The sequence below is a fragment of the Malaclemys terrapin genome, chromosome 2, assembly GCF_027887155.1.
Source record: "Malaclemys terrapin pileata isolate rMalTer1 chromosome 2, rMalTer1.hap1, whole genome shotgun sequence".
NCBI classification, from domain to species: Eukaryota; Metazoa; Chordata; order Testudines; family Emydidae; genus Malaclemys; species Malaclemys terrapin.
Genome location: NC_071506.1, coordinates 82,110,900 through 82,138,223, shown reverse-complemented (window position 1 = coordinate 82,138,223; position 27,324 = coordinate 82,110,900). Strand labels below are relative to the sequence as shown.

At 39.6% G+C, this 27,324-nt stretch overlaps 1 protein-coding gene across 2 annotated transcripts in view; it reads right to left on the bottom strand.

Moving 5' to 3' along the window:
• ROCK1 (Rho associated coiled-coil containing protein kinase 1) overlaps positions 1-27,324 on the bottom strand; it is a 177,997-nt gene that overhangs the window by 20,905 nt on the left and 129,768 nt on the right. For both annotated transcript variants that reach the window (XM_054017505.1, XM_054017506.1), the window contains exons 22-28: positions 21,735-21,829; positions 18,549-18,714; positions 16,493-16,586; positions 12,570-12,658; positions 10,148-10,336; positions 9,224-9,389; positions 4,934-5,004 (exon numbers count right to left, since the gene is read on the bottom strand). In XM_054017505.1, coding sequence (XP_053873480.1) covers positions 4,934-5,004; positions 9,224-9,389; positions 10,148-10,336; positions 12,570-12,658; positions 16,493-16,586; positions 18,549-18,714; positions 21,735-21,829 — 870 coding nt within the window. The remainder of the gene's footprint in view (positions 1-4,933; positions 5,005-9,223; positions 9,390-10,147; positions 10,337-12,569; positions 12,659-16,492; positions 16,587-18,548; positions 18,715-21,734; positions 21,830-27,324) is intronic.

Sequence of the window (27,324 nt, the reverse complement as noted above, 5' to 3'; positions counted from 1 at the left end):
TATCCTTCAAGTTCTCTATGTCATGTAGACCTTGAGGTACCTGTTGTAGGGAGCATAGGCCACATTGGGACTTAGACCTGAGTAACTTCAGTTGGCCAAATGTTAAATGAAAGTTAGCATTACTAAGAAATGCTCAAAGCAGCTTTCTGGCTTCTATACAAAAAGTTCTTAGGGAAATGGATGACCTTACCCTAAATTCTGCACCCACTTTCCCAGTATCATAATTAACTTACTGTCATGAGGATGTATGGGAAAGAATGGATATGTGAATGCTGACAAGTCATAAATTATATTTAAACAATTAAGACATTTATGTCTTGGGCGTAAGTGGAAGTTTGCCTACCAGCTCCTTAGCACACGGCACCCTCTTGCATCCTGCTTTTGAGATGCAGCCATTTGCTATTATCAACTAATTGTTGCAAGATACATCCACACTAACCTGAAATCTTCAATGTGACTTCAAGATCAAGATACCAGGCCACTGGCTCACATCAAATTATGGCTACCAGGCTGTAACACCTAATTGGCCTTAGAAGATATTTGGGTATCTCCTGAGGTGGCGTAAAGGGACACTGATCCCTAGAACAGATCCAAGCTATGCAGAAGGAAGGGGTTGGAGGTTCTCTCTCACAACAACGACCATATCCAAACTTGCATACTGCTCTTTTCCCTGGACTGACCATCCAAAGAAGAGGTGAAAGACTCTGACCATCAGCTAAGCCAAATCTGAAGTCTACAACTGAGAGAGATAAAAGAGATCAAGTTTTCCTGCCTATATGTAACAAGCTTTAAGGTCTCCCCTAATATTGATAATAATACTGTCAAATATTAGCTTAGATCCGAATTAAGACCAATCCTGTGAGCTAAAAACTTTAAGATGGTGTGATAATCTTTCTGTAGAGCAATTTGAGGATGGTGGAATCACTCTAACACTCATTGGTGTGAGTGGCTGTATGTTGTATATTCCTCCCCCCTCTCCCCGTGTCATTAACTGTTCCCCAAAGGAGTCACTACACTCCTAAGTAATATCTAAACAGTAAGATCTCTAAGTTAAATCAATGTCATTTTAAAATTGCTATAAGCATGGGATTCTAGAAACCATTTTATATCTGTGCAAGACTGCCAGAAAGATGGAGACATTGCTACTTATTGTAGTAACTGGTGAGCCAGATAATTGAACCATTGATGTATTGATTATATTTCAATTATAACATAAATGTGATAATGGAAGTCAAAGTAAATATATTATATTTGAATGTTCAGATGAAGGAATTCAACTTCTTGAGACCCAGAATAGGTCAAAGACCTCAGTCTTTCTTTGGGATCAGGAAATATCTGGAGTAAAACCCTTTCCCTTTGGACTCTGCCGGAACACATCACACTGAATTTCAGGAAAGCCACATTGCCAGGTCAACAAGGAGCCTGTGTGAAGGATCCCTGAAGAAGGATGAGGATGGGCTTGGGGAAGTAGCATGGAGTGAAACTGGTTTGCATAATTTGATCGCATGACTTCCAAAATCCAAATATCCAGGGTGATTTTGCAGTTTGTTATGTGAAAGAATGCTAAGTGGTCTTCAAATGGGGAAGGGAACCAAAAAACATGGTTAAGATTGGTTCTAGGCTTTTGGGCACCCCATCAAATTTGAGGTCTCAGGGATGATGATGGAGAAAAGTAAATGGCAGAACACCTTCTCATCACTTTAAAGCTATAATTTTCTTCTGCTTCTCCTGTTAAGGGTCCTACTGATATGATATCTCTTCAGAAGATAGATAATTTTGCCTCTCTTTGAATAGGAGACTCTCCAGCTGGGCTCAAACTCTGAGGATAAATCAGACTCTCTCAGCCATGTGTGCTGTTTGTACTAGCCATGGGGACTTCCCTGGAAGCACAGCTGACAAATCAAAGAACTCCCTCAGAGCATATCTGTAATTGATTAACCTTTGTGATTTGGGCCTTGGCTAAATTTCTCCAATCTTTGGGTGAAGACAGTCATCTTGTCCCACAAGAAGTACTGGTAGCAGGACATGACAGATTAGTAGTTTGCTACTGACTGCTTAATGTGGCCAATGAAAAGACCTTTCCAAACAATGCTGTCTATCTTCTTGCCCTCTTTGTCTGATGGGGTGGAATGAACTCTGCTACCCATAGGTCGTTCCATAACTGCGGACACAAAGAGAATTTGGAGTGAGGTGGGTACTGGAGAACATGAAACATTCAAGAGTGGCTTGTTAAGTTATATCAGCCTTTTCAGAAACAGGCCCAGATGCTGGATTAATCCAAATACCCATGTCTGTTTGCAATTAACCATCCAACATGGAAAAGATCACTTTTGCCCTTTCTCCAGATGTGCGATTTTCTGAAATGCCACTGCAGATATGTTGAGAGTGATAGCCACTCTCTCCACCAACTCCTGAAACTGACAAAGGTTCTCTGGAGAAGATGTGAAAGAGGCCCCAACATTCTTGTATAGGGAGGTTAAAGAAGTCTGAGCACTGCAATCCAAAGCTGGATTCATAGTGGTGATATCTATGGCTGCATCCAGCTCATATTAAGACAGCTATTTGTGATCCACATAAGAGACTGATCTAGTGGGTCCAGAAGTGGCAATGGGTACAAAGCTTTCAGCACTAATGCCCAGGAAGAGCTTTTTTAATACCTCCCCAAGAAGAAGGATCCTTGTAAAACACTAGAAAATTGTTACCTCCCCTGCCTCACCCCATATACAGATAGATTGGAGGCTAGGGGAAGGGGGCCATCATCACAGGCCCCATTATTCACACTGGTACCTTGAAAACATGCCAGTATCCTCGATAAAAGGAGGGGACTGGGGAACCTGATCTGCGCAATCCTCTATCCTGATGGACCCGAGATATTGTTTCATGCTCCGGTCCAAGCCCCACATCTCCCGGACACTTTCGAGGTCTCCCAAGGTGGGTGAAAGAGGAGAGCAGTAAACCCATAGATAAAGATCAGAGGGTGGAGTCAAAGGCAGATCCAAGAGTGCTTCCTTGGGGGAAGCTGCCCCCAGAGGTCAATTCCTGAATAGTGGTCTGGCTAGGCCTTTTTGCTCCTGGAGAAGGACTAGTAGCTGAAGGCCTCTGGGAGACCTGTAAAGAACACAGAGTTCCAGAAATCTTGAGTGTGCAAGACTTAGTTGTCACAACCGCATGAATAAGGATCACCTTGAGCAGTTCTAATGCTCCTTTTTCGCCAAAAGGGTGAAGAGCTTGCGGATGGAGCATCTAGTGAGCTCATGACCTTCCCTCAAGCAAGCCAAATACCAAGTATGGGCCTCTGAAACCAGCTGGGCAAGAAGTACATCTCTTAAACCCCATTCTTTTTATGGCAGGATCCATCATTACGTATCTGCAAATTTATGGCAGGCACGAAGAGCCATATAGGGTTTGAGAATTACCTAACATTTCTAACACAAAACTAAAACTACATTACCCTCTAACACTAAAACCTATTAACTTATGGCATTAAGAAATAAAATTTCTGTAATGCTGTTTAAAGACCCAGCTGAGGTTCCTGGTCTGCACACTACTGTGGCTGGAAGGAAATGATGTGGTTCAAGCACCCCACAGACCCCATTATAGACTTCATTCCAGAACGTTTGGACTGGGGGATGCAAAGGAGGCACAAACTCCTCTAAGAGATTTCCATTGGTCCAGCTGCACTATCAGCACATTTCCCAATAGTGGGAAATATACAGAGATTCACTCAAACAAGAAATGAGATTTTTGTGCACAGGATCTAGGACAGTTTTATGGAAGAACCCCCACTCAAGCGTGACAACTTAATATAGAATAGTCCCTGCATTAGTCTTAAATAGACTTGGCAGAATTAGATTTTTTTAAAATTATTTTGACAGATTATTTTTAAACTCTTAAAAATAAACTAAATATCTTTATTTATTTTATCAATTTCATTTTTTGTTGCAGGAAATTATGGGGAGGTTAGACAACAGGGGGAGGAGTGAGACAATTATTTAATGACAGTAGACATTGAGACTGAAAAAGTTAAAGCATGATAACTGTTAAAAAAACAAACTGTAAACATCACATGTCAAAATATACAAAGTAAATATCCTTAAATCAAACTTGAAAGTTCTCAATCAGAATTTTAATTTTTTTTTGCCTAAGTATACATTTCTGTTATTATCGATGGAAATATTTTCTCGTGTTTGTGTGCGCACAGTGAAATCCATATTTATTGATATTTACCAATAAAAATATAATCCTTCCAAGCCCCCTTAAATAAAAAGTTTAGGCCTGGGTATCTGTATAATTTTGGATCCACTTGCTACTCTCCTAACCCTCTTTAATACTGCTATGGAGAGATGCAATGAGCAGTTAGACACTAATCAAAAGCCTGCTTAAGTAAATGGAAAATTTCTAAGAGTATTAGATTAGGCTCTTAGTATGGACCCCTATGTAGCTTCTTTAACCTGTAAAGTGTCTTCTGTGAACTCAGAAAGGAGATGGGGAGCATTTAGTCCTTAATTTGTTTTATTGCCAATTATATAATCATACTTAGACCAAATATGTTATAAATATCAGTTATTCCTCTGCAGAACACATTGTAAAACATCTTCACATTGCTGGCAATGCTTAGTTGCCATGAAAAAAAAATCCTAATATTGCAGTTTGACACAAAAAAACCCACCACACACACACACACACACACAGAAAATCCACAAACCAGACTTAGTCCTACTTGAAAAATCTTTTACTGCATAACTCTAGACATCAGATGGAACCCTGAATTTTGAAGTTGTCTGTGGTCTTCCTGCAATCATGTAATACGTATATACGAAATTACTCAATTTTTTTCCTAATGTAAACTGCACAGTTAATATTAATATTGACATATGCTTAAAGAACTCTATTCAGGGATGGCGATGTGGGGATGAGGGGAATCCTTTCATACCTGCTTTTTCCAGCCATGTCGTTTTATATTTCCTTTGTTTGGTATTGAAAGCCAACCCTCAATTCTTGACTCTGTTTTAAAACACATGGAAATTAAACAGTCTTAATATATTATAATAGAATAAAATAATATAACAAAGCGCACTTGACTTCATGCGGCAATAGGCAATTACCCAATAGATCAGCAAAGCAGGAATTAAAAGAATAGCTAAACAAAACAAGGATATAAGCATTTATATTTCATGCTTCATCACAAACTAACATTTTATGTCCACACAGCTATTGCAGAAAAAATATCAAGCTGTTTTCCATAAGGCTAATATCTAACACTGTATTTAAAAAAAGCCAGACAGGATGCTTTGGTTTGAAAAATGTGTTGCAGCTTAAATGGAAGATAATTAAAAGATTCCCAATGTAAATATCATTTAACTTTCAGAGTGGCTATATGAAAATATTTAGCAGAAAGATGCTGCAAGTGAAACAAACCAGAGCCACAATTTACAAAACACAGAGAAAGAGCGCACAAGAAAACAAGCAAAGGTACGCAAGTGTCCCATTACTCACTGAAGATAAGAATAGAAGAGAAATAAATAAGGAATGCAGGAAGAATCAACTAGATACAAAGAATAAGAGACAAGCATTTTATTTGTTTTTCAAAAGAACAATTTTCTGATGAGTATTTTGATAATGTATTTTCCTACAATATAGTTACTGAAATAACAAATCATTATTTTGAACACTGATAAAAAAACCTGAGGTTTCCCACACTGGCACTTAACATTTTGTTGACACATTTTGGCTATCACTATAGAAAACTCTAGCAATCTGATGTTCTAAATTTATTTTTATTGTTTGGGATGCATTTTTAAAAATATGTATGAAACTGATAGTAGTGAAACACTGTTTTGCTTTAAACTGAGTTAAAATGAAGATGGATATTCAACATGGAAAATCTATGTTATAATTACTTAAGTATAGTTTTATAAAAGGAAAACAAGTAGCATAAAAAGTAGTTTGTTTTAAAAAAAAGTTATCAGAGAACAGGAACATATATATATATAAATCAATCATTCAGCCATACCAATTAATTTGATTAAAATAAGGTTAACAGCATTTCAATATCCCAAGAACATCAACTAAACAAATTAGCTACAACTTTTTGTCTGTATATTTCTCCAACAAACACTACCGCTGTAGGGATAATTCTGGAAAGCAGTCGGTGAGATTTAGCCATGCAAGTATTAATGTACTGCTGTGAAAATACACCCAAATACTTTTCCAAACAATGTCCATATATTTTGTTGACTAAAATCAGGAAGAGTTTTGCCACCCTAATCTTCCAAAAAGAAACACTGATGGTGTTACATGGTGATACTGCATGCTTTATTCCAGTGAAATGGTAACATTTCTTGCATTAATGCCTACAATAAAGACAATGTTATACAATCACTTAAAACTGGGTTACTTATTAATCATGGAATTCTCTTTGATTCTCTTCTCCACGCTCTACAAATGTTCCCCAAACCACTTGGAAGAATGCAGAGTCACTAAAATCTTGAAATTCAGATAGGCAAAGTTCACGCCAGCATTACCCTTTTACAATCAGAAATTTATTTGCATGTAAAAGCCAAGGAAATGCCCAAATCTCTGCTTCTCACATCTTCAAATATATACACATATATTTTAAAAAACCTCCAAAAAAATCTCTTTGCTCTCTGACTCAACATTCAATAACTTCCTAGTAGGGAATATATTTTCCTCAATCTCTACAACAGTCACACTTAAGAAGTTTCTTCTGTTTTGAAATATATTGTTCCTGTGGTATTCCCAATTAAGCAAGAATGAATATCACTAAAATTGGTGTAATTTCTGAAAATGTAAAAAAAAGTTAGAGGTTCAATCCTCAGCTGCAAAATAGAGTAATAGCTGTCATGAAGATGAATTATAGTGACTGAAGTAGTTCAAAGAAAGGACTAGTAAAGTGCCTGAGGAAGTAAGCTAAGGCTCTTTAAGGGGAATTTGAAAAGTCTGAAAGATCTGTTATTTCCAACTAATCTGAAGAAGAGTGACACTGAGGTTGTGCCCATAAGGACACTGATTGTGAGCAAATTACACAGGCTTCTGTTTCAGCATGCGGCCTGAGTTCCTTGTCAAAGTAACTAGAGAAAGACTGGGATATTTACAACGTTGCTCTGAATTGGTTGATGTTCTTTTCTGTGCACCCTCTGACAGATCTGTTCCAGTGTGCAAAGTACATTTGTATAGGGAATGGTTTTCAAGCTACAAAGAAGCAACTTGCAATGAAGATATTTGCTCCTCAATGTCCGGCTTTTCTAGGAGGCTCAAGATTCCTCACTTTCTAATAGGCTCTTGAAGGAGTACACATTTCCTCTCAGAGACACTGATGGTGTTACATGGGTTTCTTTAGACTTTCATTTATTGTCCTGTTTTAATTTGATTTAACTGATTGCCAGTTAACTTAGCCAACACAATTGTTAAAGCAGGTCTAGTCACTCCACAAACATTTGATCCAGGACAGAAATATCTGGTGTTATCCTGAAGAAGTAGCTCAGAAAATATGGGATGTCTGAGTCAATGTGGAATAGTCATCTCATAGTTCTGCTAGACAGTCTGCCTTCATATTAAGGATACCCTACAGGTGCCTGGCTCTGAATGATAGAACATGTTTCTGCCAATCTGAACAGAAGCCTTCCTGGTGCAACCATGTCCCTAGTATGCATTAAGAAGTGCCATGAAGGAATAAGGCTCCTTGAAAAAGGCCTGGATATTACTGACAGTTTTGAAACAACAGGAGAGTTCCTAGAATCTGACACAAGGGGAGACATATTTCTACATGGATACGATGACTGTAGGAGTCACCACAAGCAGATTTGGGAAGGGTTTAACATCAAATATACCAATATCCTGAAGATGTTCCTGGAACAAATACAGCAGACATATACCCTTTAGGTTTCAAAAAGTCTGACTATTTTACAGTCTGAATTGTGCTAGAAGCCAGAAGACTTATTACGCAGTGCAGCAATTGTGACGATTTTGACACACCCTTATCTGACTAAAAACACATTCTAGAAAAGGTATATAATTTAAAATCAACATTAAAATAAAAAACAAAAATTAACTAAGGGAAGACATGACACCAGTGCAGACAAAGGGGAAGAAGGCTACTATTGTTACATACCTGAAATTCAAGATTTCAACCATTTAAAGATGTTTGGAAAAACTGCAGTGTGAAGATCTAGGCAGCGGAAAGTGCATCAATAGGAAAAGAGACATGCCTAAAATGTTTCTTTTACATTACTCATCCATTGAAGTTGTATGGTCATGTGTAAACCAATATCCCTTGCCTAAAATGCTCTTGATGACATAGGTCCTAGTCTTATTTACAGATATTTGGATTTATTTTGCTGCTGTGTAGTCAGATTTTAAAGTCACATGACAAGCATATTTATTACAAATCTCATAAGGAAAATTATATCACTGTATATAGAAAATAAGCCTTATACCTTATAGGCATTTTGCAGGACAGCATATTATTTTTGAACGTTGTTCTGTAGCAAAATAAATCTTGTGTGCTCGCATAACAGAGATCGGGTTATACTCTTGCAGCACCACAAAAAGTAATCAGTATCTGCAACAGCAGTTCTCAAACTGCAGTCCATGAACTACATGCTCATGGTCTGCAAAGAGATGATTAATAACATGATGTTATCTCTCTTTGTTTTCATCTACTGAATCACAACATATAGTTAAAAATGCATTAAATATTTTCCTAACATTAACTTTCCAGGGAGGCAATTTCTGTCATTGCCACAGTGATGCTATGTGAACTATAGGGGAGGTGGTCCATAAGGCAATTTTGCATCACAATATGGTCTACACTATGAAAAGTTTTGAGATATCACATCCATTATATTCACACAGTGCAGCAACAACAATGACAGCTGTAAAGATGGTCTCTTCCACTAAATGGAAGTGATGGCTCTAACCTGGGAAGACTGATTTCAGATGAAATGAAGACAGTCCTCTATACAAAGCTAGCCAAGCTATGAAATCCCTACTTGGCCTCCAACATAAAAAGCTAACATTATTATCCTGCATTCAGGACTTTAAAAAAAAAAATACTTATTCTTTTGTTGAACAATAGTTAAAATAATGGAGAGGGGATGCAGAAAGGGTAAGGAAGAAGCCATTTTAAAAGGTGATGGCCAACAATTTCTAAGACTAAGTGTATATACAAAAGACAAGTTGTCCAAATGCATAATTCTCTTACCTGTAAGGTTTCCATCAGTTTCGTCTGGCTGCAGGCTGGCAACACTGGTAGAGTCCATTCCTTGCTGAAGGTCCAAAAGTTTACTACGCAATTGTTCTATATCACTCTCTTTACTATCCAGCTGCATCTGAAGCTCATTCCTGTATGTTGACTCTTCTACTAGTTGCTGTATTTACATATATACAGTAAGCATATGATCCAAAGAGAACATGGAAACAAAATAATAAGTTATTTAAAAAATGAAGAATGAATTATGATGGATTACAAGCTTTCAGTAAATCTATGGATTAATTTGGTAACATTACTATTCATTTGGAATCTTAATATTGTATTACAATAATAGAATTATCTGAATTGGTTTGGGCTTTTGTTTGAAATTAAAATATGCTAATTAAGCAATCAGCCCAGTTATCAAGGACTTGTGGGAATACATTAAATTAGGAAATAGTCTGATTAATTTCATTAATCAATGTTTTTCTTAAAAAGAATATCACCAAATATCAAATCAAGCCATTTAAAAACTAAATTAGAGCAATAATAATTCCTTTAATTTGTAATAAAGCAAGCTAAAGACCACATAAGGGGAATTTTATACTAGAAAATACCAATTTACATCTGTAAACTATTTCCAATTGTTTTGCAAAAAAACAAACTATATTATTTATATCATTTTTTTTCCACTGTTCAGTCAGTCAAATGCATGGCATCGGATTTGTTCCCTGGAAATTGTCACAATAAAATGGGTCTATAAAGTAAATTCTGCTGTATTAGAAAATGTAATCACAGTGTTTTGGACAGGAAAAAAATGTGTCTTCTAGTACATATATCTGGTTCATATCTGTTACTTTTAAGGAAGATAATGTCTGCACTATCTTTCCCTTTGGACTGGATCACAGACTACCACGAAAAAGGAAAAGGTTTTACCGCTTGCATTTCATTGAGCTCCTTCTGGTATTTCACTACCATCTGATTGTATTTCTCTTTTTCTTGATTAAGCTCCAGTTGTAGCTTTCGGTTTTCCTTTTCTTTTTTCCTCAAATCTTGTATATTAGCTTTCTTTCTGTCTATTTTAAAATCTTTCCGATTCATTATCTCAGCCAATTTGTTCACAGCCTGTACAAAAAAAGTACACGAATTAAGAGATGCTATATCAGGGGTCGGCAACCTTTCAGAAGTGGTGTGCCGAGTCTTCATTTATTCACTTTAATTTAAGGTTTTGCGTGCCGGTAATACATTTTAATATGGTTTTTTAGAAGGTCTCTCTCTACAAGTCTATATATTATATAACTAAACTAGTGTTGTATTGTAAAATAAACAAGGTTTTCAAAATGTTTAAGAAGCTTCATTTAAAATTAAATTAAAATGTTGATCTTACGCCACCGGCCTGCTCAGCCCTCTGCTGGTCTGGGGTTCTGTTCACCTAGGCCGGCAGCAGGCTGTGCGGGGCCGGCGGCCAGGATCCCAGACCGGCAGTGGGCTGAGCCGCTCAGCCCACTGCCGCTCAGGGGTTCCATCCTTCAGTGGGTACCTACCTTCTCCCTGGTTCTGGCCCATTCTTTTCCTCTCCCTGCACTGAGCTGAGGGTGGAAGTGCACTGAGCACAGGGCTGGGGGTGAAGGGTCTGGCCAGGACCTAGAATGAGGTCAGGGTTGGGGCAGGAGGTTTGGGTGTGCGGCACTTACCTGGGCAGCTCCCATTTGGTGCAAGGGGTGCAGGTGGGAATGTGTGGGTGTGGGTGAGCGCGCGCACGCAGGAACTCCCATTTGGTGCTCAGAGTGGGGGTGGGGATGTGGGGGGTGCAAGAATCAGGATGTGGGGGGGTACATGGGGTGTGGGGGGGCTGGGCATGTGGGGGGTGCAAGAGTCAGGGCAGAGGGCTGGGGGCATGTCAGGGGGGGGCCGCAGGTCAGGTGTCGGGGGGGGGGGGAGGCTGGGTATGTGTGGGGGTGCCAGAGTCAGGGCTGGGGTCGTGGGGGGTGAAGGAGTCCAGCAGAGGACTGGGTGTGTATGCGGGGGACAGGGCTCAGGGCAGGGGCCTGGGATGTGTGCGGGGCTCAGGGCGGAGTGTATGTGAAAGGGGGTCAGGGCTCAGGGCAGAAGGCTGGGGTGTGCGCGGGGGGGTCAGGGCAGAAGGCTGGAGGGTGTGTGCCCCTATTCCATGCCCTTCCTTCCCCAAGGCCCTGCCCCCCCTTCTTCTCTTCAGACCCCGGGACTCCCATGCCCCATCCAACCCCCGCTACTCCCTGACTGCCCCCTCCAGAGACCCCCCCACCCAGGATCCCACCCCCTATCCAACCCGCCCCGCTCCCTGTCCCCTGACTACCCCCCCCATCCAACTCCCCCGGCCCCCTTACCAAGAGGCTCCTAGCAGCATGTTCTGCTCCACGCAGAGTCAGACATGCTGCCCCACGGGAGCAGACAGCCCTGCCCCTCAAAGTACTGCGCGTGCAGCAGCATGGCTCCAGGGGAGGGAGAAGGGCGGGGGAGGGGCCGGCGGCTTGCTGCGCTCGGCCAAGTGCTCCGGCCCAGGAGCGCACACTCTGCAGCTTGCCACGCCGGGAGAGTGGGGCCATTTGGCAGGGTGTGCCTGGGCACACCCATGATTCTGTCCCCCTGCCCCCGCAGGGGAGGGGGCGGCAGAGAAGAGCAGGCCAGGCCGGGCCGGATTTTTAATGGCACGCTGCTCCGGCAGGCATGCGTGCCATAGGTTGTCGATCCCTGTGCTATATACATAAGCTTTTGTAAAGAACATAGAAGTTTCTCTTGGGTTACAGAAGTCCACATTATTTTTCAGCACAACATCATACTGAAGACATGCATATAGAACTCCCTGCCTTTCTATCCCCTTGTCACTGCAGCTGTCAAACTGACTGCTAAAATACATACATTTCAGTAAGGAAAAGTAGAAATAAGAGAGCAGTAAAATGTAACATTTCCAATTTTGGAATAGATTTTTTTTAAATGAGCTGAGACCATGTTTAAAAAAAGTGTAGATTTCCCAGAACATAATTAATTATAGAAGTGAATGCTCTGGCTACAAAAAAACTCCTATTAACATGTTGTTGTCTGTGGGTCTGATCCTGCAAACCCTTACTCTCTTGAACATTCCTTAATCAAGTGAAAAGTTTACAGGATCAGAACCTCTGCTTTTAGCTATAAATTACACTAATACAAATTTAAGATTTATAGATCATCACTAATACAAATTTCATCTAGCTATAGTACTGAGAAGTAATCACACAAAGTAATCACACACAATTTTAATTCATTAAAATTTGAAAGCTATTTTTCTGGTATGCCACAATGAAGTCAACATGCTCATATTAAAATGTCTACAAATTAATACCTGTGTTTTAAGAGTTCTTTCAGTGTGAAGATTCTTCTCATAATGCATTCTAATAGTGTTGATTTCGTCTTCTTTCTTCAATTTAAATTCTGTTAAAAAATACCATTAAACTTTCTAAGATATATATTTTATGGCAAGAAAATTTTTAAAGGTCATTCATTTCTCCATAGTATGTGGGTTTTTTTCATCTTACTGTTCTTTGACTTTGCATACAAATACAGACATTTTGTAACCATAAAGACCATTTATTTAATGATACTGGAATATCATAAATATCTCACCACAGAATATTTTAGATAGATAGTGCAATGGTAAAAAGCATATATATACACATCTAGCTCCTAACATACTGTTATAGCATTTTTGACCACTGCTGTACACTGAGCAGTTTTCAGAGAACTGTCCACAGTGACTCCAAGAACTCTTTCTTGGGTGATAACAATAAATTTAGAACCCATCAGTGTATATGTATAGTTGGAATTATTTTTTCCAATATGCATTACTTTTCATTTATCAATGTTTAATTTCATCTGCCATTTTGTTGCCTAGTGATACCGTTTTGTGATATCCTTCCAAAGTCTGCTTTGGACTTAACTATCTTGAATAACTCTCCATCATTTGCAAACTTTGCCATTTCACTGTTCATCCCCTTTTCCAGATCATTTATGAATATGCTGAACAGCACAGATCCCAGTACATATACTTGTGGGGACACTGCTTTTCACCTCTCCCCATTGTGAAAACTGACCATTTAGCCATACCCTTTGTTTCCTATCTTTCAATCAGTTACTGATCCATGAAAGGACCTTCCAGCTGATCCCATGACTACTTAGTTTCCTTAAGAGCCTTTGGTGAGGAATCTTAAAGGCTATCTGAAAAGTCCAAATATACTATATCAACTGGATCACAATTCTCCACATGCTTGTTGATTCCCCTCAAAGAATTCAAATAGATTGGTGAGGCATGACTTCCTTACAAAAGCTGTGTTGACTCTTCCCCAGCAAATCATGTTTATCTACACGTCTGATACTTCTGTTCTTTACTATAGTTTGTACCAATGTGCCTGGTACTGAAGTTATGCTCACTGTCCTTTAAATGCCAGGATCTCCTCTGAAGTCCTTTTCAAAAATTGGTGTTACATTAGCTACCTTCCAGTCCTCTGATTCAAAGGCTGATTTCAGTGATAGCTTATGTACTACAGTTGTTAGTTCTGCAATTTCATATCTGAGTTCCTTCAGAACTCTTGGATGAATACCATCTGGTCCTGGTGACTTATTACTGTTTAGTTTTTCAATTTGGCCTAAAACCTCTTCTATTAACACCTCAATGAGACACTATTTCAGATCGGTCACCCAAAAAGAATAGCTCTGATGTGGATATCTCCCCCACATTCTCTGCAGTGAAGACCGATGCAAATAATTCATTAAACATTTCTACAATGGCTTTGTCTTAGTTGAGTGCTTCTTTAGCACCTTTAGTAAAATCCAATATACACCTCTACCTCGATATAATGCTGTCCTCGGGAGCCAAAAAATCTTACCGCGTTATACGGGAAACCATGTTATACTGAACTTGCTTTAATCCGCCGGAGCACGCAGCTCTGCCCCCCTGGAGCACTGCTTTACCGCCTTATATCCAAATTTGTGTTATATCGGGGTAGAGGTGTCGCTCCAATTAATTTTATCTTCTGCATAAGAATCAGTACTGGGATTTCTTTCCTAACAGTCCCAGAAAAGAGAACAACCAAAGGATCTAATGAATATTGTTCCTCTACTTCTGCCATAATCTCCCACAAACTAATCAATAGTCCAAGTATGGGCATACTTGGATCCCCATTTTTCTGAGGTAAGCTGCTACAACAACTAGACACTTTGCGAATTGTCTGGCAGTGGCTGATTGGCTGAATGGTAATTGCCAACCACAAACGTCAAATATCATCTGTGGAATGCGTGGATTGTGATAAGGGAATGTGTCCTGAAGATCAAGAGCAGTGTACCAGTCAGTCTAGGGATGCAATGATAGTGGCTAGGGATACCATTCTGAACTCGATCTTCCTGAGGTAAGTGTTTACTCTTCTAGTTCTAGGGCAGGCCAAAATCCCCCATGTATTCTTGGAGATGAGGAAGTACCTCAAGTAAAACACCCTCCCTTTGAGGTGAAGCAGGACCTCTATTGTGCCAAGAGCTAGAAGTGATTGAACATCTTGGTCTAACCAGCTCTTGTGAGGGGGTCCCTGAATAGGAACAGGGAAGTTGAGTATGGACTGAAATTAAATCTCATATCCCACTCCTATGATTTCCAATACCCATCCATCCCTCGTTATATTAGTCCAGAAATAGTGGAAATGAGACAGGTGATCCCCAAAGGGAGGAGATGGGATAGCTAGATCCATAATAACTTGTAAAATATTCCTGGGTGAACCTCAATAATGAAGACCGGTGAGATTAAGTCCCTACTGATTATAAAAATTTTCTTCCACAAACTGCTGTTGTTTCCTCTGAGCATCCGTTTGTCAGTACTGATAGTGAGCAGGCTGCCTGTGGTAAGCTTGTGGTCTCAAATGCTTATGTTTGCTAACTGGTGTGTATACTCTCAAAGACCTGAGGGTTGTTCTGAAATGGAAATATACATGACCTTGGATCAGAAGCAGAAAATGCACTGCTGAGGCTGCTGTTGGCAGTCAAACCACCTAAAGGACACAAGAGGCTCTGATGCATCTCCCTGCCAGTGTGAAGCTCACCTCTCAACCTTCAAATCTGCTAGTATGTGACACCAGCAAACAAAATGTGGGACAAATGACTGAAATACGAAACATTATTTTGGTGATTCAAAGTATAATGTACAGATTATTGTGCTCTTGTCTGTGCCTGCAGTGACCCTGCATACCTCTCTGCTACTGTATTTTAAAAATGAGAGGGAGAGATGTGTGCACAGCAACTCATACTTGATTGTATTCTAGGTTTAGAACCTTAGCCAACAATAAGGGTAGCGAAGAGCATGGGAATATAAACAACATACTAGAGGTATGATTTAAAGTCAAGGTATACTTTCCAGCTCAGGGAATTTGCAAACCTGCCAAAAGTAATGGTTTTGGAATGCTTATTATTCTCTCTGTAATAAATCTATTTTTCATCCAACCACCATGAAAAATTCAAACACTCAAAAGAGCTTACGTTTTAGGTTTTGATTTTTGCCATTTTTATGATATTTTTACAAAACAAAGGTTTAAAAGTCTTGTCAAAACAAAAATTCAAATGCAGCCTTAACTATGGTGTCATGACCAGCTCTGGCAAAACAAAACAAAAAATTCATACTATACTTTTCAAAGCTCCATGGAAATTTAAGTGCCATCATGAAGATTAGTAGACATGGAATATGAAGAAGAATGTTTGTTTATTTCTGGTCTGTGATTGATTGATTGATATTCTTTCCTCAGATCATGTTTAACAACAAATTCTGATATAATATTAAGCTAAATGCACTAAGCTTATTATTATTATGTATACTTTGTAATCATAAATTATTCTTTACATGAGAGGGTGGGATTTGCAATCTCTCTCTGCACAAATGAAATGGGCTGGGGATTTGGCCCACAAAACCAGCATATTCAGGCAAGCATGGTAACTTTTCACTAGCTCCAGGCTCCCCACAGCCTTCTCTCATCCTCATGGCAGTACAGGCTCCCTCAACAGCTGCATCCACCTGAAATCTTTAGGAGCAGAAAAGGGATCACATGTCCCCCATCACACGGGAGGGAGGAAGTAATTAATTTCATGCTGGCAGCGTGCAAAAGATTATAAGGTCCTTAATACTGAAGGAAAAAATTGCCAGAACTGGTTTTCAAGTCTGCAACAACAAACACACATTTCTCTGTAATCAGTTCTGCATCATCATAACAATTTAAAACTCAAAACATGCCATACCTTCCTCCTGTTTCTTATTTTTTTCCATGAGCTCTGCATTTTCTTTTGTTAGAGACTCAACATCAGTGGTTAATGTTTTATTTGTTTCTTCCAGCTAAATGAAAACAAATAAATTTTAAAACAAAGCATTTGCTATACATCCTACTCATATTCAAAACTGCATTTAATCTTATATCAATAATAGTATTCCACACAGAATTACCATTCTTAGATTACATACTTACTCATCTGTTCATACTTCAAAACTGTACATAAAATTCTAGATATTTTACTTCTGATCCCTTTCTTTCACAAAGACACTGAGTATAAAACTATCTCTAAGAAAAGGACTAGATCTATTTTTATGATCCACGCAGTGTTGAGCACATTTTCAGTGAGCAATAAATAATAACCAACTGAATTTAAGGAATTAAGCAGAACTTCAGTGTAAGCTTTCAGTAAATTTTAAGGAACTTCTGTGTAAACGATAACACGTAGCTACCTACAATTGAATCCAGAGAATCAGTTGCTAGTTACGAAATTCCAAGATTTCAGGCTTTTCATAATTATTTAATATCACTCTCCATCCATGGAATTTACATTTGAGTAGTGTTATATATCATGGAAAAGAGACAGGCACATATGGGTAAAAAGAAAAGATTTGCTTTTTGTCAAATGGTGCTTACAGGATTTGTGAAATGAACTGTAGGGGGAAATTAATATCATTTGCCTATATTAGCTCCCCATCAGGATCATTTTGCTGGATGCTATACAAACATATTAAAAGACAGAAAGAATATAGTTGCATTCAGTAAGCAAGTTTTGTTTGAAACCTACAGAAATATACTGAATGATTGTGTGTTGAGTTATGTAAACAACAATATCTGAAGTTGACAATTTATGGGTAGGAAGTCCCTACCCATAAATTAGATTCCACACCGATGCAGTTATTTAAAATAGTCTCAAATGAAAATAGGGCATTCTGGAAAGTGAAAGATTATTTCATGTGGCTATTGCACATGTAACATTACTGCAACAAATGTTACTTATTACTAAAATAAATAATTTAATGTGGGGATGTAAAGCGCATAATAGCATGCAAGAAAAACAATGCATTTTGGTCATCATGCGCAAAGTTTTACTGCGGACTTATGTTAGGCAGTATCTGAGTGCCTCTGCATGCAGGAGGCCAAAGTGGAAGAACACAGTTTAAAAATATTATAAAATAGAAATATTACTCTGCAAATTAATAGGGTTTGTGAGTAAAAACTCTTGGTTAACACATTACTGTAAATGTAATGCAAAAATTAAATGGTTGCTCTCTGAAGTTGAGACTTCCCAGCTTGTATATTTTGATTTAAAAATATTTGCCTGGAAAAAAACCCAGCATCTTTCAAATGCTTTCTGAATGAGGAAAGTGATTATGTAGTCAGATCCCTGAGTACACTATTAAAGAAACTGATGATTTTTAAAAAAAAGATAGTGAGGAATGGTGGACAGACTGAAAGATATTGTGCTTGATTTTCAACTTGGCCTCAATCCAGACTCTCTTTTTGTGTCCACATTTATTTGGGAGCTCAAATAATGTAATCTATCAAATAAATGTCTAAGTACCTGAATGTGCCCTCAGATCAGATACTCAGATATCTAAGTAGCAGCAATTAAGTGCACAAATAACTGCAGATGCAAAATTGCCTCAATTTGCACGCACAAAGGTGCTGGACTTTAAAGACCGGTCTCTAAATTTATATATACACCTCTACCCCAATATAATGCTGTCCTCGGGAGCTAAAAAAAAATCTTACCGCGTTATAGGTGAAACCACGTTATATCGAACTTGCTTTGATCCGCTGGAACGTGCAGCTCCCCCACCCCGGAGAGCTGCTTTACCGCGTTATACCCGAATTCGTGTTATTTCGGGTCGCGTTATAGCGGGGTAGAGGTGTGTATATTATATATATACATACATACATACATATATATACACACACACACACTTTTAATTATAGTTTTAATGTTTGTTGGTATTTTTTTACAATAAAGCCATTTTTTATACGTTTAAATAACAACAACTTACCCGGCTTACAATGTTGTCCTTATCAGTAATTTCTTGTCTATTTCTTGACGCTGCTTTCTTGCTCTCCTGAGTCAATTCAAAATACTGTTCTTCCAGGAGACCTCGGGCCAACTGCTCTGATTCAGCTTTGGTTTCAGCCAGATCCAACTGTGCAGCAAGAGTTTCTCTATAACAGAACGTTAAGATCTTATGTTTCCTAGGGAAAATACTTAACATTTGCAGGGAGAACAAACGAGCCCAGACTGTACTTTTCAGTGCATCATTTTTTAAAAATATTGCCTTTAAAGGATCGAGGGAAGCAACTAGCTCTACATTAAAAAGGTAGATGACACCTATGTAATGCACTACAAAAAAGACATAGGTCCTGTCCATACTAGCACTTGATGATATGTTTGAAATCTTTTTCAGACACGGTTATCACATAACAGTTGTTACATGTCTAGCATTCACAGTTAATGAAGTTAAAGATTGCTTAGATATCATGCTCTATACTGTTTGTGTAGCACAATTTTTTGCAACAATGTTGTGTCTAAGATCCACCTGCACTACAAATGCAGCCATTCTGGGAGGTTAAAACACAGTTGACCCCTGTAAACTAGGGTCCCTTTGGTGCCAACTGGTAGAGGGCACAGTGGGTGCATATGATTTTACAGGGATCCCCTGAATCAGATATATGCATAATAGTTCACCGAAGAGTGGCATGCAAAATCTCTCCCAAGAGCTAGAAGCCCATTGGTTGCCATAATCACTGCGAAATGTATGTACATGTAGTACACTAAAAATTATGTTGTTAAGGTCTTGGAGTTATGGCAGGTCACCAGGAGGTGACACACCGTGAAGATGTTCCTTTCAGGTAGGAGGTAACTGACACCAATCTCCAGGCCTGGCCATTTGTTTATTATATGTCTACTATACGCATGGACCAAGTATGAATGGAAAGGAAATCTACAGGAAGCAATGAACAGGATGAGGGGTGTCCTCTCTATGAATAAAGACAGAATATTTGTCTAGAATACCTTGGGGTGCAAATGAATACATTGAATCCTTCATCTAGAAGGCAAATTGATAGCATGCGTGTCTCATGAAAGGTGCATCACAGCCAGCCTGGCTGTAAAGCACTGCTAGGATTTTGGGTGAGCAATACTCTAAAATTAAGGCGATACTCTAATGTCTTAAGTCTAGGCTCTTGAATGTGTGTTATGAATTTATTTTATATGTAACTATTTTGTTTCCAATACTTCTAATTGCTATTACTTGAATCTCTAGGCTTTGTTAAATAAACTTATTCTTGATTTCACTGTAAATATATCTAAGTGCTGAGCAGTGATCCAAGATGGAACTTGTAAGCTAGGGTGTACTACTACTTTGGAAACAGTGAATCTGTGGAAACTGTGAGAGTGCCCAGCAGACAAGGGGCTGGATACTTCAGGGAGACATTTGGAGAGTTCAAGGGTTGAGGGTGTGCCAATCGGTAACCTAGAGAGTGATAGTGAGGCCTGCAGGGCCTAGAGAGCAGTTTTTGTGTTGCCAATGGCCAGTGGAGTTAGGGAGCTGACCCACAGCTGGCACAGTACAAGAATTTCTCATGTTAAGGGAAGGTAGGACAGAGAGCCCCTAGCGTAGACAGGCAACAATTAGACAGAATCAGTTTGGAATAGCTCATGTATAGATCTAATTAAAAATGTATACAACATATATTATGCTGAAGGGGTGTGGGAATAAAAAGCCCCATAAGACAACAAAAAATAAATGGGAATGGGAAAGGGAGAGAGGAAACACCAAAAGGGCTAAAGGGAGTGTCTCTTCCCTTCTCCCAACTTGGGGAATTGAGACTCTCCTACATTTTCTTGCTCAGGGCTGTGATTGGCTGATATTCTCTCCTTGTATCATATTTAACAACATGGTGACTTCTCTCTCCTTCCTTTCCTTCTTCCCAAATCCACAGTGAACATTGTTTTTAACATGCTCTCATTTACTCTTAAGACTTGTCTGCAATACTGATGCAGACCAATGACCATGCTTGTCAAGTACCACAAGTTCTGTACTACAGACAGGGGCAAAACCACCACTTTTTGAATAAAAATTATGAAATGGACAGGCCTAATTCTGCATACATAGAAGAACAAATTACTGAATGGGAAACAGTTTTAAGTAATAGTCTTTCATAAGTTTTGAAATACTGTAAACTGTATATCCTTTAATTATTTGAAACTGTCCACAAAATTGGACAAACTTAATTGGTTTGGTTGTAGTTAGATCTACACATTTAAAATCAACTTTCAAATGAGTATTATCTTCATTAAAATTCTTTGTCTGAAAGCCGTCTATTGGCTCAAAAACTACATGCAATTACCAGGCTAACAACATTTTTGGAGGCGGGGCATGAGTCTTACAAATAAAATTATGAATACAACAAAATAAACAATTTTTCAAAATGTCAGACATTTCTAAACTCTCAGGATGAATAATCTTTCTCTTCAAAAACCCCAAACCTAGTCCAAGAAAATAAACATAAACCCTGACTCCATTCTTAATCATCCATCAATATAAGTAACATCCTATGTATTCACCATATTACAAGACCCGTTATACTTTTTATAAGTACAGGTTTCAGAGTAGCAGCCGTGTTAGTCTGTATCCGCAAAAAGAACAGGAGTACTTGTGGCACCTTAGAGACTAACAAATTTATTAAAGCATAAGCTTTCGTGGACTACAGCCCACTTCTTCGGATGCATACAGAGTGGAATAAATATTGAGGAGATATATATACACACACATACAGAGAGCATAAACAGGTGGGAGTTGTCAAACTGTCTGTACTGGGCTATCTTGATTATCACTTCAAAAGTTTTTTTTTTTCTCCTCTTACTTAATTGGCCTCTCAGAGTTGGTAAGACAATTCCCACCTGTTTATGCTCTCTGTATGTGTGTATATATATCTCAATATTTATTCCACTCTGTATGCATCCGAAGAAGTGGGCTGTAGTCCACGAAAGCTTATGCTCTAATAAATTTGTTAGTCTCTAAGGTGCCACAAGTACTCCTGTTCTTTTTATAAGTTGTCATTTCTCAGCATTACTGCAAGGAAAAAAAGTTTTTTTATCCTGGATTCAGGGCTTCAAGATTGATACCACACTACTGTATAAGGTAAACATATTTCTGCTTGAAAATATAAAATGGACATACTTTTCATTTTGCAATTCCTGTATTTTTCTTTGAGTTTCTTTATTCTTCTCCTCAATTTCTTCTTTAAGCTCCTTAACCTGAGTTTTGTAAAGTGTCTGTAAGGGAAGTATTAGAAAGAAATCATAATTCAAATCCTTCCTTAAAACTCTCCTTTGCTGTGATTCCTATAAAAAAATTTCACAACGGTTAGACAGCTGGTACACTGATATCACTTCTGATCATGCTGATTAATAATACTGTCTCATTGTTTTCTTGTACTCCCCCGTCTGTCTGTATCCATCTGTTGTTTCTTGTTTTATACTTAGATGGCAAGCTCTTGGGAGCAGAGACTATAGTTTTGTTCTGTTTGTACATTGCATAATACAATGGAGTCCTGGTCCATGACTGGGACTCCTAGGTACCAGGGTAATAAAAATATTAAAAACAGTAATAATCCTCTAAGCTTAAAAGAAACATTTTACTCTGAAAAAATATGGCTACGAATTCAGATCATACTGATTAATATTCCTTCGTTTAATTACATGAGTTCATGAAACTGAGGAAAGAATCAGGGTAAAAACACTGTACTCCTGGTCTTCCCATTAGTAAAATGTTACACAACTCATGATATGTATGATAAAATTACAGTGAAGTTTAGTTAAACAAATGTTTACAAAGTAATGGGTATTATGATTGTGGGTATTATGATAGATACTGCATTATCTTTGGGGACCACTTTGTATTAATTGTATTGTATGGATGGTTTATGCATTGCTTTCTATGCAACTCCAGGGGGAGAGTTACTGCAACTCCTGAAATCAAAAACAGTGGGGGTTATTAAGTGAGTCACTCAGGTTGTAAACACCTCCAGAGGTACCACACCCTGGGGAGGCTTGCATATACCCGTCCAGAGACTTTCAGACACAGAAAGGTCTGAGTTTAAACACAGGGCTTTTTTTCAGATCCAGTAAACAGACAGGACCCTCTGTCCAAGGGACAGGGTGGACACCAATCCTTGTGGAAAGGTTGAAAGACTTTGATCTACTAGGACCCAAAAAGACTGACAAGCAGCATCCTTGCTGGATGGTGAGAGTGAGGCGCGTCAACTGTATCAGACAAACCGAGATTACAGTACTACTGCTCTTCCAAACTTGGCATCTGCCCTGGCATGCCAAGTGCCTAATATTTAACAAGAGTTAGTGAACTGATCCACGTGGTTGCCTTACAGGTCTCAGAGATTAGTATATTTCTGAAGCAGGCCAAAGACATTGCCAGCACCTGGGTGGAGTATGCTTTGATGTTCAAAGGGAGAGGCTCACCAACTGATAGTAGTTGGAAATACATTGTGTGAAACACTGAGGTTCTCTGGGATGTGATGGTTTGGCCTTTCTGATGCAGCAGATAAGGCCACAAAGAGGCAGGAAGAAAAAGTCGGAAGGGCTTGGTCCCATCCCAGCAATAAAGCAGGACCTTGAAAGCATCCAGCATATGAAGCTTCTTTTCTCCAGGCGATGAGGATGGCTTGAGGCAAAAGACTCATATGGTAACAGATTGGTTCAGATGGAATTCTGAAACCCCATTTAGGGCGCCAGTTGATCATCAACATGTCCCTATGGAAGGCTATAAACAGCAGTTCAGCCATCAGGGCCTGAAGTTCACTGACTCACCAAGCTGACTTGATGGCTATGAGAAAAGCCATGTTGGTGAGGTGGCATACCAAGCATTGCAATAATGGCTCAGATACAGGTTCTATGAGCTGTAAGAGGAGGATGTTTCTAGTCTGAGGGCAGTTCTCTAACCTGATGGCAAATATGAAGAAAGCCTTGAAGAATCTGAACACCACAGGGTGTAAAAAGACTGAATGTGACTGTATTGGTGCATGGCACCCTGATATCACTGCCAGGTGGACTTTAAAAGAGTTAAAGGCTAATCCTGCTTGTAGGCCAGAATCTTTCTAACAGGGCCTTGTTTATGGGGAGATCAATCCTGGCAGGGCCAGTGGCTGACAAAATGTCAAATAGCTTGTGGAATTTTTCAGGGATGACTGAAGTCTCAATCTTCAAGGTGTCTGCAGTCTGCACCAAGAGGTCCTTAATTGCCTTGAAATTATCTAGACTCAGACTCATAGACTTTAAGGTCAGAAGGGACCATTATGATCATCTAGTCTGACCTCCCGCATGATGCAGGCCACAAAGCCATCCCAACCCCTTTACCTTGACTCTGCTGTTGAAGTCCCAAAATCCTGTGGTTTAGAGACTTCAAGTAGCAGAGAATCCTCCAGCTAGTGACCCCTACCCCATGCTGCAGAGGAAGGCGAAAAACCTCCAGGGCCTCTGCCAATCTACCCTGGAGGAAAATTCCTTCCCGACCCCAAATATGGCGATCAGTAGAACCCCAAGCATGCAGGCAAGATTCTCCAGCCAGACCCTCATTGGCTATTGATACTATTTACCAGCGATGGCATGCTGTTCATTTGACTAAAATCATGTTATCCCATTAAACCATTCCCTCCATAAACTTATCTAGCTTAATCTTAAAGCCAGACAGGTCCTTCGTCCCCACTGTTTCCCTCGGAAGGCTGTTCCAATATTTCACCCCTCTGACGGTCAGAAACCTTCATCTAATTTCAAGCCTAAACTTCCCCACGGCCAGTTTATATCCATTCGTTCTCGTGTCCACATTAGTACTGAGCTGAAATAATTCCTCTCCCTCCCTGGTATTTATTCCTCTGATATATTTAGAGAGAGCAATCATATCCCCCCTCAGCCTTCTTTTGGTTAGGCTAAACAACCCGAGCTCCTCGAGTCTCCTTTCATACGACAGGTTTTCCATTCCTCTGATCATCCTAGTTGCCCTTCTCTGTACCCGTTCCAGTTTGAGTTCATCTTTTTTAAACATGGGAGACCAAAACTGCACACAGTACTCCAAATGAGGTCTCACCAGTGCCTTGTACAACGGAAGCAGCACCTCCTTATCCCTACTAGATATACCTCGCCTAATGCATCCCAAGACCGCATTGGCTTTTTTCACCGCCACGTCACATTGTCGACTCATAGTCATCCTGCGGTCTACTAGGACTCCGAGGTCTTTCTCCTCCTCTGTTATTTCTAACTGATGCGTCCCCAGCTTGCAACTAAAATTGTTGTTAGTCATCCCTAAATGCATCACCTTACACTTTTCACTATTAAATTTCATCCTATTTCTGTTACTCCAATTTACAAGGTCATTCAAGTCTCCCTGCAGAATATCCCAATCCTCCTGCAGGGAGACTTGAATCTAGCACCCAGGGACAGTGAGGAGAATTTCTTAAGAGGTGACGGGGACTGCTGGCCCTCTGGATCTCGCTCCTCTCTGTATTCTAGTGACTGAGGTCTTATTAGGAAAGGTGCTAGAGAGAGAGACCTCCATGTCTTCTACCACTGTAGGGACAAGCTCCTAGAGACTGGGGAAGGTAGGCTCCAATAGCCACAGTGGCATCCCATACACATATGAGTGACTGTCGGATTGCTGGCTGGACCAATGACAATCCTGGTGGACCAGTAGTTGAGGTCTGTACAGGTCCTTGGATCTACTAGTGGCACAACTTGTGGACTTTGGTGGAGACAGATCTCTGCTGGCTACCAGCAGAAAGATGTGCCTGGGAATGGTGGAAGAGGGGTACATCTCTTCCACAGGTGGTGCTGACTGGTAAGGTGATGTTGGTGTCAAGGTCTGTATCAGTGTCAATACATATCTTGGTGCCAGCTGTGACTCCAGTGCACTCCTAGTCTGCCCTGCTGGTGCTGGAGTCAACATAGATGGGGACACTTCCACACAGATAGAGTCTGCTGCATCACAATCTGCTCCTTTCCATTGATCCTCAAAGCAATGCTGGACTTGACTGAACTATCTTCCGATGTCTTTCTGTCCCTTTCTTTACAAGAAGACACAGATATCCTTCTTGAGCTCCTGCCCCAATGTTCAGAGTGACCCCCTTTCAGCACTTTGCTTCAACCTCTGAGATGCTGACTTAAACATTGGGGCTGTTGGTGCATTCAGCACCAAGGCCAATACCAGTGCTGACATCGGATCTGGCTTCAATGCTGTTTCCTCTGAGGAGGTCTTTGGAGTCATCAGTTCACCTGATACGATGTAGAGACCACTAGAAGGGTCTTCAAACTCCGTACATCTGGATCCAATGCCACTTTCATGAAAATGGCGCATCAGTCTTGCTTCTCATGACTTCCCAGTCCTCACAAAGAAGGAGGCTGAGACCAAGAACCTGCTTCAGTTACAGAACTCTCCAAAGTAGAATAGGTATCTGCCGAGCCAGTCTTTCTGTAGAATTAGTCCACTGCAGGATGGACAGACTTTGAAGTCTACAGATTGAGAGTCTGACATTTCTAAAGTCAGTCTGCTCTAGTACAAGGCAACTAAATGAAAATGAATGAAATGAAAAGTACTAAATGAAAAGAACAGAGGTTGCTCAGAAGAGTTTCAGAATAACATTGAGAAGTTTAGTTCAAATTAAGGTCTAGTGGGTCAGACATCAGCTAGGTTCTGTATCACTGGCATGAGCAGTGAGACGGACGTGAGGGAGGATTAAGGCTGCCCCATCCACCCCACTCCTTATCTCATGTAGGAGCATGAGGAGGCACAGGGCACATACAGAGCCCCAACAAACATGACTAATCAAAAAAATCCAGTCTTGCAGGCTTGAGAGACATAAGCATCTAGAGAGGGATCCACCCTGACAAACACTTAAAGAATCCATGGTTTTGAAAAGCTGTCTCTACTTAGGTTAGACTTGGGCTGCAGCAACATAAAGCTATAGTAGGACAGTGCCAAAACACACCCAGTGAATAATATAATTGTATATTAAAAGGTTATTTTCTTTCTAGCCAAAATCCAAGGATTGTAAATCAAGTGCAATAAATACACTAAATGAAAGAAAAGTTACTGATTAATAGTAAAAAAAAGAGATAGGGAAGGTGGAATCTGGGGCTCCAGTGCAGTTCTTTACTGTTTGGCTATTCAGTTTCTGTGACATATGGGTAGACCGGTATTAACCTACACCACAGAATGCAACACTCTGAAAATTATCGGATAAAGAGCATTTAACTTAAAGATGGTTTGGTTAGATTGGTCCGATTGTGAATCAAGCAACCCACATATTAAAGGATGAGGTTTTGTGGGCATTAAGAGTCATTTGAGCAAACTGGGTATAATATTATATACTAAAAGGTATATTAAAAATTATTTAAGTTCCAAAGTCAAGTACTCAATAGTTAAGAAATGCCACATTTACAGTTGTCTATGCAACCTTAATTCAACCCTCCATGCATCCAGCTTATACAGTGAAAGAAGCAGGTGTCCTACAGGGAAAAAAACACTGTATGTGATCACGTAATTAAAGACTGTCATAATGCACATACACAAATAGGCAGAAATAAGGTTGCAGAGAATAACTGTAAATCTGGCTTCTTCCTGATTTTTGAGTGCTTGATTTTGCAACCTAAATAACATTTTAATGTAATGTAGTTTTTAATGTAATTTCCTATTTTTTTTTAAATAAAAACAAATTCTATTATGTACAACTGGAACAACCCCCCCTCTTATGCATCATCATCAG